The 18,453-nt window shown below is 39.1% G+C and overlaps 1 protein-coding gene across 5 annotated transcripts in view; it reads left to right on the top strand.

The window, feature by feature from the left end:
* Window positions 1-18,453, top strand: part of pde4d (phosphodiesterase 4D, cAMP-specific) — a 129,767-nt gene that overhangs the window by 87,118 nt on the left and 24,196 nt on the right. Inside the window, exon 2 of one of the 5 annotated variants that reach the window (XM_072387768.1) lies at window positions 7,077-7,189. The exons of 3 other annotated variants lie outside the window; for them this stretch is intronic. Coding sequence is in view for 1 of the 2 variants with exons in the window: in XM_072387767.1 (XP_072243868.1) it covers window positions 10,846-10,910 (65 nt within the window). In the remaining variant the exon portion in view is untranslated. Of the gene's footprint in view, window positions 1-7,076; window positions 7,190-9,977; window positions 10,911-18,453 lie in introns of those variants that run through there. One more of the 5 variants, XM_072387767.1, reaches the window with a different exon arrangement.

Genomic DNA, 18,453 nt, shown 5'->3' on the forward strand with positions numbered 1-18,453 from the left:
GTCTACTCAATGGGTTACACTGGAATAGATAGTCTGCATGCTGTTAATGCAAATATTAGATGCTTATATCCTTGTCTTCAGCCCAGACAATTCACCCTGAAGTTGCATCATTATGATTGTGTTTTGATTTGGTCGCCTTTGTCATCTTTCTCCTCACAGAGCAAGGAAAAAGATGTCCTAAAATGCTTCCCTGCATATAACTATCGCGCTGCTTATTTGAAAATCTTTTTTACATGTTAATGGGATCACCTGGCAGCATAATTCAGGACTGCTCTGTAATAAAGTATGTGAACATCAAAAACCAAAATGTGGAAATATCAGCCACTTTAGCCACTTTGGCTGTTCAGAGCTGCATTCATGGGCTAGTGTTGAATTAGGAATACAATACATTGTTCAGTTATTGGACTGTTAGTAAGTAGACACATTGTAACCAGACAAAAATCTATAGCTCTAAGCAGATTTGCAAGTCAGTATTTTTCCTTGTAGCACATTCAGTCGTGGTCTGTGGTTCATTAACCTTTACATAAGGTTAACAAGTTCCTAGTAACCATTTCCTGAGGGGGCAGAGGGTGCTCCTGGATAAACTGCATATGAGGCTGTAGTATAATTAAGAACACTACTAAAATGCTAGTGTTCTCTGACTATGTTTTGAGGAACAGCTTAGTATGGATTACCTGCTCAGGGCATCCTTAGCACAATGTGGCAGGGCATCCCTTACACGCATTAATATGTGGCCATATGCAGCTTTCGCACTCTCAACAGTGCAGTGATGTCATCAAGGTTTTAATGAAGGATTACTCTGACATCACTGGGGTTGTTGCCAAGTTAAACCTCTTAACTTCGCTTGAGGTGCACTTGAGCTAGAGCTGTGTGCTTATGTGTGATATGTAAAAGCCTGCTGTGCAAATTGTTCACTACATGATTGTCAGCATCTCGCTATCATCCACTCGTTCATTCCCCTATTAATGTATCCATAAAAAAACTGTCTCAGTTTTCCAGCTAAAACAATGTCTTTGATGTCTACAACTGAGCGTTTACTTTGTGGTGTTGATTTAGCAGTGGATCAAGACCCATATTATGATATTATCACTTAATTTGTGCTCCCAGTGCACACTGGCATCCTGTTGAAAGCACACAAAGGATCATGGAAGTTATACTAAAAGCACATTTGATGTGGGTTTTGTTCTGATATCGTATGCCAAACACGGCACAGAAAACTTCATTTACAAAACAACCCCTTAGATTAGTGTCTAATGCTGTTATCACATTTGGCTTGTGCTTGTACAGATTACTTATCCCAGTAAGACCTAAGGCTCCATTTAAAAAAGCCTTCTAAAACTTACAGTGAGCATTGTTAAAAAAAAAAAACAGCTTTCTAATTCCTGAAGATTTTCATACCTGACAGACTTCATTTCTCAGCATCTAATTTTGGTAGAAATGTGAAATAAACACAATTTAAGAGCTTTGTAATAAACTTTGGGTTTATTACAAATTAATGTTTTCCCTCACAGTTCATCAGGACTTCCATGAAAAATATTTTTCATCCGTCTTGATATTCATGACACCATACAGTATAAAAGGCCCTAACACTGCATTAGACTCTGAAAGAAGAAGCTCACAAACAGATTGTATTAACACCAAATGGAACCAGCCTGGATTGTAAGCGGCTGCTTTTGTTTGTGTTTGAGCCAGTGGTCCCTGTGACTTTGTAGGTGTACCACGATTGAATGTTAGTGACAGTGGGATATAAAAAAAAAACAACCTGCTTACACATTATCAGTGAAAAACCAGCAAGCAGAGCTGTATTTCGTTTCGTGGTTTCAGACATAATTTGAACCTAAGCACAAAAATTCACAAGCCTGCTTTTTGTGTTCTGGAAGATTGGTTGTGGTGTACAAGCTGTCCTGAGACAGCTCCCCATCATGACAATACAGTATAGCGCTATAGGTCGTCGCCTTGGAAAAGCAGGGATTTATACTTTTAACCTTTCCACTTACTTAATAGAGGATAGAAAAATACATACTTGTCAGCCTGGTTTGCCATGTCTGAGATCTGTGCTGACACAAATGTTTTCTTTTTTTCCTCTTCATACTGGTCTCAGTACATGGTTCACACATTCATACTGTACAGCATCACTTCAGCTCCAACAAATCACGACACACACTCTCTCTCCTCCCTCACACACTCCGTTGTCAGTCTATGCAGCAAATTTCAGCGCACATGTGCAGCACAAGTAAGAGATTTAGATTTTGTGTCCTATATTCGGTGGCGACACTTGTTTACACTTTTCATTTTGTAGAGGGGGTGCTTTCTATTCTCCGTTGTGCTCTGTTGAGTGTGTGAGGCAAACAGCTTAAATCCTCTCTCGCCTGTGAGCCAGCTTGATGTATAAATAGAGCTCAGGTAAATCATGCATGGCTGCTGTGAAATATTAAGTGGCTGCTGTTAAAAACTAATTTTTTGGTTTGAGCCACAGTAGCTTCCTGCATTGCAAGTTTTGGACTGATATTCTTGTTCAGGAGTAACATATAAATTCACAGCCCTCAAATCAGTGCTGATTGTATAACTTCACAGAGTCTTTGTATCCTTGACCCTGTCGTTCTCAATCTCTCATAACGCAATCTGCTGTCGTGTCCTTAGCAACTGAGGGCTGATTGGTTGTGAAGACCTACCTGTCCCTTTTGAATTCTGCCAGGTCGCCATAGTAACCATATTATAAACATGAATGTAACAGGGGACTGTGAAGGCAGGCTGGAAGCGTGAGTCTAGGTAAGGCAAAGGAATTGCTCATTGATATACATAACACCAGCTCTTGTCAAGCAAACACAGTGTTGCATGAATCTTAATCACCTTTCTATTGTTTCCTCCTAATCACATTATCTATGCTGATTTATATACTTGAAAACAGCTATGCAGTCATTGTAATTGTATTCAGTTTTTTTGCAGAAGCAGCAGAGGTGCAGTTGCCAGGGCCGTGAGCTACAACAGTAGCTTTGGACTTATTTGTCATCATGCAGTAGCACACCATTTCCCTTTTCTTTCAATACAATTCACATGAGGAGCTTCTCTTGGTGGACAAATCAGCTATGAGAATGTGACAGATAGCTAGAGAGCACATCTTCTACCTCCCTTTCACTCTTTGTGCTTGCTTTTGGACAAAGCTTTGCATCAGAGTGCTACCTACAGAAACTATTTCCCAAATTTGTGTTTATTTGTTTAGCCACAATCCATTTTAATACTTCTATTTCAAAGGAAATGGTAGCCTATATACAGCAGAAGATATCAGAAGACAATGGTTGGAAATCCTTTAAATCCTAAAATCAGTGAACAGACAACAAGATAAAACAAAAACTTTATAACTTCAAAACTTTGCATATGCAGTATTCACCTTTTTTCTTGAATAAATCCTAATTTTCTGTGTGATTTCAGCAACATTTTGTGGTAAACATGAAATTGAGGAGATTTGCTTTAGGTTTGAACTTTGAACTGCAGGCATGCCAGTTTAGCAGCCAGACTTTTTAGCTTCATTCAAAAAAATTTTCAAATGAATTTTTGAGAACAGCACATGTTGGCTCAAAATCCTCTTCAATCCATGTGGTTACAAAAAAAGAAATTGATTTGTCACACCACTTTTGCAGTTCAGTCAATCTTAATCAAGCACTATAAGCTAGTGAAGTGTTGTCTGTTTCTGGAGGTGGTTAATATAGGTTTGGTTACCTTTGCTTGGTATTGTTTTAACTTGCATTGTTTTATATTTTTTTTCCTTCAGTCTTCCTGAGCCAATGCAGTAACTCGTCAACAGCACCTGTTTTTACTGTCTCTTGGTTTTTAAGGACAGACATTTATTTGGATTCTCAGATACTTTTAGTGATGCTATTTAATGTTTTTATGCCCTGCCCACATTACTGACCAGTTGCCAGTCAGCTTAATCAGTTCTGAGATGCACCGTGATATAATATTCTAGCAGTACACAAGTTCCTTCTTTGAAATTTATTTAAATTATTATAATTTTAAAGATTATTTTCTCACTCTAGTAATCAAAGTGCTTAAATTCCTTTAAAATATGCTGTATTGTATATCATTTGAAAGTAGGAATGCAATCTCTTGCAACACACAACTGACATTGGTGATGCAGTGTGTATGTTGTATGAACATGTTTTACGTACAGCGGTTCTGGTTTTACGGCTTAAAGCCTCAGGGACACTGGATGACGACAGTTGCTTGGCACTCTGTCACAGCACGTCGCTGGCACTGACAGTGTGTGGCCAACTCGGCAGCTAGACAAACCTTGTGTTAGAGACGGTGTGTTTTTGCGAGCAAGAGACGTAGAGCTTTGTGTAGTGTTGCTGTAATGATCCATCTGCATTTTACATGTTGTCGTGTGTAGCTCAATTATACTCGCATTCTGACAGTTCCCGTGTGTTTGTGTGTTCAGCTCTTCAGTAGGAATGAAGGGGCTTGACATTTTCTGTCATTGCAACTACAACTTTGACAGCCTCCCTGTCCACCCAAGAGATGTTGTCACATGCTGGCTGCTTCTGTCAGAGCTGAGCAGAAGCCGTGACTCCGAAGAGATTTGCTCCTCTGTGCGTTTGTGCTGCCGTTGGATGTGCTGCTACCTACCAACATCTGCGTTTTCCCTGCAGGGAAGATTGTCCCCTGGTGGTAGTTGAGAACAGAACACTCCAATGGTAACCAGGAGAAAAATAAATAGGTGAAAACAAACCAAATACAAAAACCGAGGGGAAAAAAAAACTGCCATGACAACAAATGTAAATTCCCTTGAAAGGGAAATTTTGTGCCCAGTATATCAAATCTAACTTTTAGTTTTAGTTATTATGACACCTTTTTTCCCCAATAATAGCTGTATATCTAAAACCCACTTAAAAATGTCATTTAAATCAGTGTTTCATTTTGAATATATTCACATATCTTTGTGAGCCAACAGATTGGGGTTGCAGTCACAAAGATATATGAGCTCTGTGTTTGTTTTGGACTCTGCTGCCCCCTCGTGGATTTTTGTAAATATGTATTTACCAGATAAAAGACTGACTTGGTGCTTGGGACATGTTGTTTCGTGCTATTTCATTCAATAATATTGAATATCTCTGTCAGACAAAAAGTGGTTGGCTTGTTCTTGGATTTATCAGTATCTGACATGAATGATCAAACCATAAAAGTGGTTAAAAGTGTACACTTTGTCTGTCCAGTCATATTTTTTAAAATCTTTTTCTCACCACTAACATTGCGCTAATGAGCAGTTTGTTTGACATGAAAGATATTTTAAAACTCCTCTACTATTTCATACAACTAATATAACCACACATTTACCATGACTACTTATTTTTGTATTAATGCTCATAATTCATACGATTCAGTATGCTTTGTGTATGCTTATGAAAAGTGTCTGCTTCCCTTAACATTTGACAATGGCAGCTCTTGATAAGAGTCTTGATACCATTAGAAAAACAGATTCCTGAGAACAGAGCGTTATTCCAAATAATTTAGTTTTTCCTGACTGATTATTTGTATATTTATATGGCCGGTTTGATAGAGGCCATATCAGAGACACACCATCAGTACCTGCGGTGTGGGCAACTTTGTTAACACTGATGTATTTATGTTCTAATCTGTACTTCTAATAGCCACCATAGTGCTACTGTCATAAGGTTAGTTTTTTCCCTGTATCATGCACTAATCCATTGAAAAGCATATAAAGTTAATAGCCATTGTATTTCTTGCATTATTATCTGATTTTGCAGGATCACTACTTGTTACAGCTGTCAATACTGACTATAGTTGGTTGTGTGAGAGAAAAGCTAAATTAGTTTGTTTTACCTCTGCACTTCGCTCCTCCCTCATCTGCATATCTTCCTCTCTCCCAACACTCTCCATATTTCTCCATCTTTTTCTCTTTATAAGTCACACCCATCCTGATCCCTCTCTTCTCCTCACACAGAGCTCCCTCCTCTCTACTGAGGTAGCTTTATCAGCCTTGTCACATCATCCTTTCTCCCTCTTTCTCTGTGCATTTGTCTAGACACAAGTGCATGTGTAGTACTGTTCATCAACAATGAGTTTACCAGTGAACTCAGATTATCTATCTTTGGAAAAGATAGCCCGCTACCGCCACGCCTGCTCCAATGGCTCACCCTATGCTACGAACAAGCCCATCGACATCAAACCTCGTGGAAGGAGAGGGTAGGCGCTTCTCTGAAACAGTTTTTGGGAGAGTGTGTCGGTAAATAGGCGTAAACCTAATGGTTTTTTTTATTATTGTTGACATGTGCATTCTCTGAATAGCTTGTTCTTTGCATCTAGTCGGCATCCGGCTCTTTTTTTTTTTTTGCAAGTAGCAAGTTCAGATGATGTCAATTTGAAATCAAGAAGTGTAAAACTCAAGAGAAATGTCTCCTATTGCTTTATGTGTGTACTCTTGGACAAGGTAATGAACATGTGCTTGGATTTAGGTATTTGTATGGGTTGTATGAATGTACACACAGTGTGTTTGTTCTTTCTTATCAGAACATAAGCTGATAAATAGTTCCACCCAGACAACGCAGAACTGGAGCAGCCCTCACAGCCGAGTGTTGTGTAAACGGCCGTTGCTTGGTGGCTGCTCTTATTGTTAGCGCTCTGTAGTTCTACTGTTTGCTCCGATAAACCCATAGTGTTGGCCACAAGTACGTGTAATTGCGTGTATGTGCATGTTTGTGTCTCTTTGCGTTACATGGAAAAAAAGCTATTTTCCAGTCTTTTCAGAAAACAGGCCTAAGAGCAAGGTAAATGACAGATAAGCAAGTTCTATCAAGTAGCCATCTAAAGCAAAGAGGACTAGAGGGGGTCAGGTGTGTTCACTAATGACCAGAGGGCAAGGTAATCATCAGAGCACTCTCTGTCCATTAAAGCTCACACAGAAATTTTAAGACCTTGTTAGGCCCATTTTCCTTCTGCATTTATCTGACTAACATGTATTCCACAGCCTCAGTAAGTGCGGTCATTGATGTTCTTTCTTGTATATCTGAGAGTGTGTTCATAAATAATCATTTCAGTTATGTATATGTTTGCCTATTCAGTGTTTAGATGCAGGAGTAATGGCTGGTGGCAGTTGCATACTGTACATATAGATATGGACGGAGCCTTGTCAATACTGAGGACCAGCCATCTGTGCTCCAGTCCCTGCTCCCCGGTTAAGTGCAATTTATATCACCATTTAATGGATGTGTTTGTCTGCATTGATACTGAACCTGGTTCGCAGAGAATGACCTTTGTGGCCGAGGATGGCCGTGGCTCAGAGGTTAGAGTGGGTCATCCAATAACTGGAAGGTTGGTGGTTTGATTCCCACGCAAAGATTGGTGAAACTGACAGCTGGAGGGGTCTCAGTCCACCTCTTTGCCACGGCCAAAGTGTTCTTGAGCAAGGCACCATGCTCCCTGGGCGCTGTGATTGGCTGCCCACTGTGTCACTATGAGAGTGTGACCCCATGCATGTGTGTGTTCATACAGATGCCAATCTGGATGAGTTAAAAGCGGAGGAAAAATTTTGTGTATTCCCGATACATGACAATAAATCTGATCTTAAAGAAAAAAAAAAAAAGAAGAAGAACCGAATCAATAATCTTGACAGCTATTGTGTTCTTTAAACCACTGAGAAATAACACTAGGTGGCAGTGATGTCTCTCAGAAGTCCACAGATTAACCCACAAGAGGCTTCTAATGTGTTATATGCTCTCATAAAGTCTTGCTTATTAAGCGGTGCTAAAGGTATTTGACACCAGTGACATGGTACATTTAGCTCGTAATTTAACTAATATGAGTTGCCCTAAATGTTAATGCACCTTATTATGTCATAGAACAAAGAACTGTCATAAAAGGTTTTGTACATGGTAAAGTAAAATGACATTTTACTAAATAATTCATATATTATAGTTCTATTATTTCCATCCATAGAATACTGTAAAAAAACAAATACAAAGTAAAAGACCCACAGAAATCTGTATTTTAGATAAAAGTGTATGTTAAAGCTGTGGATCATTCCTGGTATAAAGAGAGAGATACTCATTGCTAATGCGATGAAGTAAGATTGTTGTATTTTCTTTTTTCTTTTTTTTGAACAAAAGTTTCAATTTGGGACAAAATAGATGTTCTTTCTCACTGCTTTTGTCTTGCTCTTCTACTTCCTGAATATAGTAGTATTGTAGCTTATACGTAAATACATATTATGTATAAATATGTGTTTACTCTATGGTAAAGTTTGGACCTCTGTGTTATTAAGTTGATGAGGACATCTGTTGGATTCACTGAAGATCGGATTATTTGTCAAATTAAGACCAACCTCTACTGTGCCTGTACGACTGCAGAGAGTTTTGACGTGTGTTTAGTGATTTATATAAGTTACAAGGCCCTAGTTTGATTAGATAAAGCACCAGGGTGCTCACTCACATCACATCATGAGTTTAATGGAAAGGAGAACAAGACTGTGAATGGCTTCGAAGTTTTTATAAAAGTTTCTGAATGTGGTCAGGTGACAGTAGTTGGACAATATTTACAGTTGTCTTGTCATCATATGATCTGCTGTGTTTTCATTTAGGATTTATAAGGTTTCAGCATAGAGAAGAGGCTGCCAGTTCAACAAAAACTGTTTGCAATTGCTTTTTTGTTCACCAAGTAGAATGTGCAGACTGTGGTAATAGGATTAGTTTCACCTCTTTGACCATAAGATAAACTTTGTTTGTCTGCCATGCTACACTGAAGCATTAGATATGCCTTTATAACTGTATGTGACCATGACTGTGCAACGTATGTTCACCTTTTACCGGCCATCAACACTGCCAGTGGGAATTCAGTGGGTGTGCAAGATATGTCAGATAGAATAAAAAGCATCCAAAATGTCTGTCATTAGAATTCAGTCTTGTTGTGCCATGTTATTTTAAACTGACAGTTATATATATATATATATATATATATATAGTAATACAGGCCAGTATGTGTGTAGTTATTATGCACAAGTTCAACATCTGGGTTTTTTAAAAGACGAGCTTTAATTAAGCATCTTTGCAACTGACCATGCATATAATGTGAAGATTCATAATGTTTTTTTCTTGCTTATTTAATATAATTGATGAACTTGTGTCAGTTTTTCTTGTTGATTGTCTACCACACAGCCTATACATATGGCTTCCACAGCAACTGACAGAACAAACAGCTCACGTACCTCCCTGCCTGGTTGAGAGCTAATGTTAACTCTTCGGCCCACAATAATACCTCTGTTTAAGGCTCTGTGCAGCAAGTCCAAATGTAGGGCACAAGGGGGCTTAAACACTCTGCCCAACTTTTTCCCTTTTTGAGAGGCTTAGCTTTTGTTATCATATGATCTGTTGTGCATTATGCAGAAATATTTAATTGCTAACTTTTTTATTCAAAGCACAAATTAAACAAATATACACAATAAACTAAATAGAATCCAATACAGAGTACCCTCTAAAATCTGTGAAAATGTCATGTTTATCAGTTTAGGCTTTAACAGATGTGGCGTTACAATGATGATTAGTAGTTTTACAGGTTAGTCTCTTTTAGACTGTCGATACATAGTTAAATATTATGAAACCTTTTTAAAGTAGCTTGCTACACTTTAAAGTTTTATAGTTTTAGCTTCAAGTATATTCAGTTTAATCCAACATATTTTACTCTCAATTTGGCTTTTACTTCCAATAGGGACGCGCCGATTGGGAAATTCTGGGCCAATACCAACACTGATGTAATAATAATGTTTTGGTTGCTACAGATTGTTTTGTAGTCATTAATACCAAGGAAGAAATTAAATATTAATTCTTAATAAATGAACAGTTTGAAAGAATGTCAGCTCAATATCACATTATGAATAAAATCTGAATACAATTTTCATACAAGTGTATCAAAAATAACTTATTTAGTCTGTGAAACTATTGCCAGCCTGATCGCTATTAAGGCTTATATGGACTTCGAAAAAATTGTGCACAACTTTAATTCAGTCTTGTCAGATTCAGGGCAAAGTCAGTTCAACACAACTAGGACACACCAGATAGTTATTGGCCACACAACTTGTTGACTTTCTTTTTGGATTTACATGATTAAACTCTGCAAATGCTATATTTGCACAGTCGCTCCACACCATTGGAATGCTAAGCTGTTGGTTTTAGGTTACTGCGGCTGCCGAGTGACTGACACATGAGCCAATTCTCAGGATTGCTGGAGGATAGAGGTCCCGCCCTTTATAGAATTACTACTACCAAAACAACCCCTCCCACACTGGCATACTTGAGCAGCAGTTCAGGGAAACAGTGAGACAGAGAGCGAGTCATGTACTGTTTCTCAGAGACAGGGTCAGTGTCTTAGAGAGACAAAACAAGATAGACAGAGGAAAGGGGGAGGGGATAAAATGAAGATCTTTTTTTCACTAGTCAGTGAAAAAAACTAATAAACAGACTTGAAGGAGAGAAGCGGAGTGAGAAGGGGAGCAGAGTGAGTGCATGGTTGGATTAGGAAAGAGGAAGATCACATGCTGCTCTGGCATGAAAGATAAGTGCAAGTGAGTGAGAGGGAGAGCAGGGTTACAAACTACCTACTGTCAAACGATCTGAGCTGCAAGAGAAGCAACACACTGGGATACAGTGGAGAAAGACAGTTTGGTCTCGATTGGCTCAAAAGACCATCTCTGGACCGGTGGAACGACATTCCCATCGGATCACCTCAGACCAGTGAGGACTATTGTCTGAGACCGGCGAGTGGGAGGGTGTGTTTGTTCCCACATGTGTGTGTGGACTGTACATATGTTGTACTTGTGCATGTCGGACGAAAAGTCAGACCATGAGTATCATTCTTAAGCCACGGTCACGCTCAACCAGCTCATTGAGGAACACGGAGGGAATATGGTAAATAGCCAGGAAACTTTGTTTTGACTACAACGTTTCTTTTTTTAATCAAGTGTGATTTTATCTAATCTCAATCTGCCTTTTTGCTTCTTTTTAAAACAATTTTTTCATCTATCTCGGGGCACTATCTTGTGTTTCTTTTTAGTTGTTTTGTTGTTTGTCACAGCTGGGGTGATGTGATCTGTGATTGTGCATCTTCCAGCTGCCATCTCAATGTATGTCATTAGTCCGCTCCAGTCAAAATCAGTGGGTCACTGACCTAAGTACAAGAATATCATAGAGGATTTAACCTCTATTTAACTAGGAAATTGAGCTCTAGAGATTCAAAGAGTGTCCTGGGCAAGATTAGATTTCCTTTCTCCTTAGTTATTGTATGTTACATCCTACATCTTTACATGTTTACTCACTGTCCTCTCAACAGGTAAAACTCAAATTTGATAAACAGCAAAAGCATCACTTACTGAGGAATGTGTTCTCTCGCCACATATATTCTCCTGTGTGTATATGGATGCAGTTGAATTCAGGATGCAGAATGCATTGCCAGGGGCACAACTCGCCCTGCCCTTTCCCTTTTGTATGCTTCCCCCTCCTGTTTCAGCATGTCCTTGCCTGTAAGCTCTCAATTCTTTGTAAGAAACGACCCTGTAATTTGAACATTGGATCTTAATATTAATAGATTTTCAAATTGTCCAAGGTAGAGGTGTAAATAAGTCAGGACGATCCTGGTCAAATATGCAGAGTCCATGAAGTAGTGGGAGGTTGCCCAACGGCATGTGTTTGAACTCTGTCAGACATCCTGAGGTGTTCTTATGTCAGCTTATTAATGAACTATATAATCTCTCCAGCAGGAAATGACGCTTGTGTGAAATGAGGACATAGCAATTAGTTCTTTCGCAGATGTCAGACATTACTGTACCTGAGATGGGGAATGTGTAAAACCCAATGTGTTCCCTTGCATGAAACAGATTTTAGTTTGGATGTTGCTTTTCTTTTCATTAAAATCTAAGAATCTGGCAGTGTAAGATTTGTATGAGCCATCTTTTTGAATGGCTGCCAAAAGCAGTACTCAGCTGGACAAGGCATACCGCCTCCTCCATCTGTTCTGCCCTCCTCTCTGCTGTTATTTTCTGCTTTATGATGCCTCCTTTCACTAAATCATACCAGTGCTTTGTCTTTCATGATGAGTATCACAGTGCTTGTAAGATCTGCAGTAAATTTCTGATGATTACTGTCTCTTAAGCAATCTGAATTGATTAATCACTTGTTTCTCTGAGATCAGCCATACTTGTAATCACAATAAACACACAATTATCTTGTGGTTGTGACAATTTATGTGCACATATGGTTGAATATATGCTTGTGGGCTTCTGTGTATTTGAGTGCACAACTCCCCATGTACGTCTGTGTGTACGTAGCTGTATAAGACAGTGATGTAAGTTTGGTGTAAGAATGGAAAAGTGGGTATTGTGTGACTTTGAACTTGAATGTTTGCATCTGACCTTTGTCAGTCCCCAGCTGGGCATTTCAGACAGGCAGTAAATGTTGAAGGTTACATGTCTGGTCTTTCACTAGGCCTGACAGTGTTCAAGTTATCTAATATATTATCCAGATTTGACCGCTATCTGAAGATAGGTTTATGGTGAAGACGACCTCTCGTGTATATCGGAACAGAAGTGGCCGGGAGGAAAGGAGAAAAAGCCAAGAGACCAACAAAACTTGCAATATACTGAAACTTAAATTCTCAGTAGGGACTCTGTATTTTTCCAAGGGTGACCTTCTGCATAGTAAAGGCCTCTATGTTAATTATTCACTGCTCTCAAATAAACACCATCAAATTGAATTATCTCTAAAATTCACAAGCCAGTGGGGCATAAGATCCATTGTTGATTTACGTGGTAAAGACACATTTGGCTTTCCCTGCCTTGTGGGTGTTAATTTTACTTGGTGTTTGTGTTCGCAGGGGTTCCTCCACTCCTATGTTTGTGTGACTTGTTAGGGGTGTGTATGAGTGCAGTGCCGATAGAGCAAAAAGTGTTGCAGTTATCAGCAAGTAGTCTGTCACTTATCTGCTTGTCCTGTCTGGCCTATGGGTGCTGTCTTTGTCACACTTTCTTCCTCTGTCTGTCACATGTGGAATGTCATCGAAATGTCATGCTGCTGTTTTGTCCGCAGACCTTTTATGAAAGATGATGAGGAATGTGCTGAGAAGTTGCGGATTATTAGCACTGATGTGTTGTGTTGTGCAGCAACATTTTGGATTGGTATCCCAAGTATAAAAGAAATGTGGAATGTGGAACTGTGCTTAATGCTGATAGGCCAAGAAAAATATAATGGCCACATGGTCACACATATTTTGACTTACAACTTGCTATATAAATATATGTTTACCAGATGTGCAAACATTTTAGACCATGAAAAATACCACTCTCACAATGAGTTTTATTTTAAAGCCAAGCTAGCTGGGCATTGTGAGGAATATTGCACTTATGAGACTTTGGCTTACACCTTGGACAGGCTGCCAATCCATCACAGGGCTACACAGGTGAGACAAACAACCAGTGCTCACACTGTAGGGTCAATTTAGAGACACCAATTAATCTAACATTCGTGTTTTTGGACAGTAGGAAGAAGCCAGAGTACCCAGAGGAAACCTATGTATACAGATTCGAACCAGGAACACACTTGCTGTGACGGTGCTAACCACCACGCAACCCTTAATGGAATACTCCCCACACCAAAATAAACATAGGGCTTATATGTTTCAATTGTAACAACTTCTTTTTTATTTTCTAACAAAAAAGGTTACGATAGTAAAGTGACATGATTTTGTGAAATGCTGTAAATGCTGTAAAGATGTTTGATATTTGTTTGATGCCCATTCCAAAATGGTGCCCAGATTTCAGTTTACCAAACTGTTGAACTCAAATGCCATTTTAAATACCATAGTTTGAGGGATTTAGGTACAATTTATTTAAAATTTTTTACAATCTTTTCATCTGTAAAACTATTCAATATTATTATTATTCAAAGGTTTAAAATTTCACACACATTAAAGTAAAATATGGCTGCTTTGATGTCACCTTAACACAAGAATTTGCATTAGTGGACAAGGACTTTGCCCAGGTAGAAAACAATCCGAGCAGTCACAAGTCCTTCTAACTACCCAACAACATTTCAACTAAAGTTATGAATTAACATCGTTCTTAGTGTTACCTCTAGCTTCTTTCTTAAGTCACGTATAGCTGTTTTGCATTTAAAACAGGGTCACTTAATTTCCTTATAATCCTTGTTAATACCTACTTAAGAATGTTCATACACACACTCTTGCTCACAGTCATACAGCTCTGACATATCTGTTCTTGTTCTTGTCCTTCCTCTGCTGCCTGCCCCCCCCCCCCCCCCCCCCCCCCCCCCCCCCCCCCCCCCCCGTGTCCTCACAGCTTTTTAAAATAAATTGAGTGTCGTCTTCCCTCTGTCTCTTTCATCATACAGCTCTGTTCTGGTGCACATTCATCCTCACTTTCTAAACACAACTATGACTGCAGGTTTTTGAGATTTTTATTCTAAATATAGCCATAGTTTTATCTCACTTTGAGTTTCAGTTTAAGTAAACTGCACTCTTTGGAAGAGACATAAAACATGCGTTTGTGTTCTGGCTTCAGCAGACATTGATGTTCGCATTCCTCAAAGACACTTGCGATGTGACTTCTTCCTAACATCTCTGTCACGTCAACTTCTATGATGTTTATAACTGCTCAAGTGACCCAAGGCAGAAATGAATCCGTGAACTATGTCATATCTTATTTGTTAGAGAGAGAGGATAGACATAAAAAAGATAGATGGATACTAATAGAGATGAAGACAGAAAGAAATAGACAGGATGGAGGAGCTGTGCAGTGTCCTTCAGTGGCAGACCCAGAAAAGTTTTGTAGCTGCATCCAGGCTGAAACAATCAGGTCATTCTTATTCATTTATGCAGGCATAACTGAAGAGGAGAACAGGAATGGTTTCTGGTGTTAAAACTGTTGATAAAAGTCATCAGAATTCTACATTTAGAGTACATCAAATAACCAGAAATATCATTTGCTCAGTCTTATTCCTCTGTTAATCCAATAATTTTAGCTGCTTTTACCTCTTAGAATATGTATTTATTTTTATTATGGAGCCTAATTTTTGTCTTGTCTCTACGTGAATTCTATTTATTCACTGATTTATTTTCATTTCACTGTTTTACTTTCTGCTTTTTTTCTGTTCACCTTATCTATGAAGTAGCTCGTCAACTGAATAATTTAATAATTTTTTCAATGACTCTATCAAACTTAGTCAAACTCAAAATTCCGAACACAGTCCATTAATGTTTTGGGCTTATAGGTGGGTTGGAGGTGGAGAAGGGTTTTATTAATTTGACTGTTTTTTTGCTTTCACATTCTGTTAAGAATGTTATGCCACATTCAGTTTGCACAAAAAGTTTCTAGATACAGCGGCAGTTGTAGGAATACATGAGTAGCCCTCTAAAAGGTCGTCTCTGGTGGTTGTGTGGGGGGTGGCCAGGCTTAAGTCGGTGGTGGCCATGGCCACGATGGCCACCCCTTGGCTTTACTATTGTTTCTGTGGATATTTCTGTGGGTATTTATGTGATCCAGCTGCGTCCAACACTATAAAGTCACGGAAGCCGCTACTCATCTGTCTCAGTGCCCTTAAGGCCCTTCTGTACTGAGTTACAGGCAATTTAAAATATGTTCTAGATAAAATCCCCCTTTTTTTCAACTAAACATAAGCATGAAACTCCTGTGGGAAACACTTTCTGTACAAACCATCATCATATTTCTTCATTTAGCTTTGCACATTTATGAATAAACTTGTTGCTAAATGTATTCGAGATGAATATATAGATTAAGCGAAAATTGGTTTAGATTTTTTGTGTTACCCATCTGAAGTTCAGCAGATTTTGGAGCACTTTTTTTGGAGTTTTTTTTTAGTTCAGTATTTGGAGCACTATCAAAGACTTTTCTGTCATCGTTCCAGTGTCTGCAGATCAAATATTTATTTTCTTGCCCATTATATCCCAGTTCTGATCACAAGTTTTTTAGTAAACTGCAGTTTCCCATGGTTTTAAAGGAATGCTGGATTTACTCTTATGACTTGCACTCAAGCTTTGTTGTTTATACTCATAACATAGTCATTGTGGTGTTGACGTTTAGCTTTCATCTGTTACCTTTGCTCGTTTATGAATCATTACTGTTTTGGGGCAGAGTTGGAAAAAAGCCCAGATATTCCCACAGTGGTGCCAGTGCTGGTGCAATTCTGGTGGTGTAGCCTTGCTACAGAGATCATTTGTCATTTTCAAAAAGACGTGTTTGTGGAATGAAACTGCATACACAAACACAAGTTGTAGTGAAATTACGTGGCAGAGGTTTAGGTGAGGCTTGACGTAGGCTGTGACGTCAGAATAAGTGCGATCATGAATCAGTTGTTAAACATATGCTGGGTGTTATGTTTCGACACTACCACTATCTCCATTTGTCGTCTTTGTCTTGTTCTTGCTCACAGGATACCCACACCCATGCTCTGTTATCACACAGAGCAGCTGGAGAAGGGACTAACCTGTGGGAGGAATTACAATTTCTAAGTCACTTCTGTGAGTCTGTGCTTTCACACCTGCAGCGCAGACAACAGACAGATTATTTGGTGTGATAAAAGGGTGCGGATTTGGGTTATCAATGAATGCATGATTGAAGATAAAACTGACTGATGTGCCTCAGATCTGGGACTAAAGATAGAAAGCCAGAGCGAAGGCATTCTAGGACAAAGATTGGGGTGATGTGTGAAAGATTAGACAAGTGCAACTTTGGAGAAAAGTTGCAGGAGTCATTTCAGTCACGTTGCTTCTGTGTGCTTGTGTGTGTGTATATGTCTAAGAGCTAGTTAGGGAAGAGGATGAGGACAATGCAGTTGCCCTTTTCCCAGGAAGACAGCCAAGCTATCCCATTCCACAGCCAAAGCTCACTCTCACGTAGCTGCTGTTGCTCAGTCAGATCACAGACCGATAGCACAGCATTTAACATTGTAATTGTTGTGAAAATATGCTTGGCATGTCCTGTGTATAAATCTTGGCTGTAGAGCAACTCTAATGCACAGAGAAAACAGTGTGCTTCTGATGTGAGAATTACACTAGACATTATAGATATATATTTAAATCAAATCTGCTTTTTTTCAGGAACTTGTTCTTTTTTTGGCTAATGACTGGAGAAACAATGACATGTTGTAGAGTAACTGTAGAGTAACTAATCTTCTCCAGCCTCTCCCTGCTATTCTGTCCTGTTTGTTTCATTGAACGGAAGCAACACTTTTACAAAAATAATTTTAATCCCTGGTGGTTTGTAATTGATATTTGTTGTTTTCACTATATGAACATATCCAGCCTGTTTTGTTTTTTCCTAATTTGAAATTCTAACACGTCCATAACTTGACTTTTTCCCATCGTTGCCCTGTTTGATCATATGGGGGGACAGCTGAAGAGACATGTTTTGTTCCTATCTGATTTTTTTACACTGCTACTTTTAGTTACAACAGCCCAACCATAATGTATGGTTGTAGCTTGGGATGTAAGGCTGAGGCTTGAGCTGTGTCAGTGAGGATGGAAAACAAATAAAGAGCCGATAGCCGTGTTAATAATTTCTTAATTTGTAATGGCCAGGAATGTTTGTAGTCTCGGGAGATGCTTTGTACAGTGCTCATGCAAGCGTATGAGTAGACTCACATTGTTCATGCTGTTCCTGGACATCTCCTGCTCCTCTTCACACACATGAGTGCTCAAACAAACCCGCGAGAAAACAATAACATGAGTATGGTGTCCCATCCTGGTTACAGCATAGACAATATTGGATTAAACGTGTCGCTGTTTCCATAGCGAGGATAGTGAGGATAATGATAATGGGGACGTCATCAGGTGTGTGTTACGCATCATGCTGAGGGGAATCCCTCGCTGACCTTAGCATTCACACCAGACTGGATTATGGGATTGCGTGTTAGCCCTGACAATGAGACAGATATCCCTTGAGACACGCATTAGTCATCATCAGGGTGAACAATCACCTCAGAGACTAAGGAGCTCATCATGACATCCCGTTGGGAATTGGTGTCACTGGTTTAGAAATGCTACTCAGCTGTGAGTCAGTAGCATTACTAGAGCAGAGGTATTCCTTGTAATAAATCAGAAATCCTATTGCTTGTGGCTGTATGTAGATTACTTTAGAAATTCCTGCATTGCTTCATGTTTTTATTTACTTTTATTTATTTGCAAGTCTGCCACTAATCATTATTAGCCAGATAATTGAGTGAGTGGCTGATTATGATTAGTGGATATTAATTGACCAAACTGAGGAGCAATTTGAGAGTAGCCAGCAGTGAATGAGTTGGTCGGAGCATACTTTCAAACAGACATTCCCGCACTGTTGGCATGTTACTATTCTTTAAATTTTAACAGCTCATGAGCATGAAGTCATCGCAGGAAACATCTGAGGATGTACCGTTACTGTACATT

Source organism: Leuresthes tenuis, unplaced genomic scaffold (assembly GCF_036924035.1).
Source record: "Leuresthes tenuis unplaced genomic scaffold, fLeuTen1.0.hap1 SCAF_6, whole genome shotgun sequence".
NCBI lineage: Eukaryota > Metazoa > Chordata > Actinopteri > Atheriniformes > Atherinopsidae > Leuresthes > Leuresthes tenuis.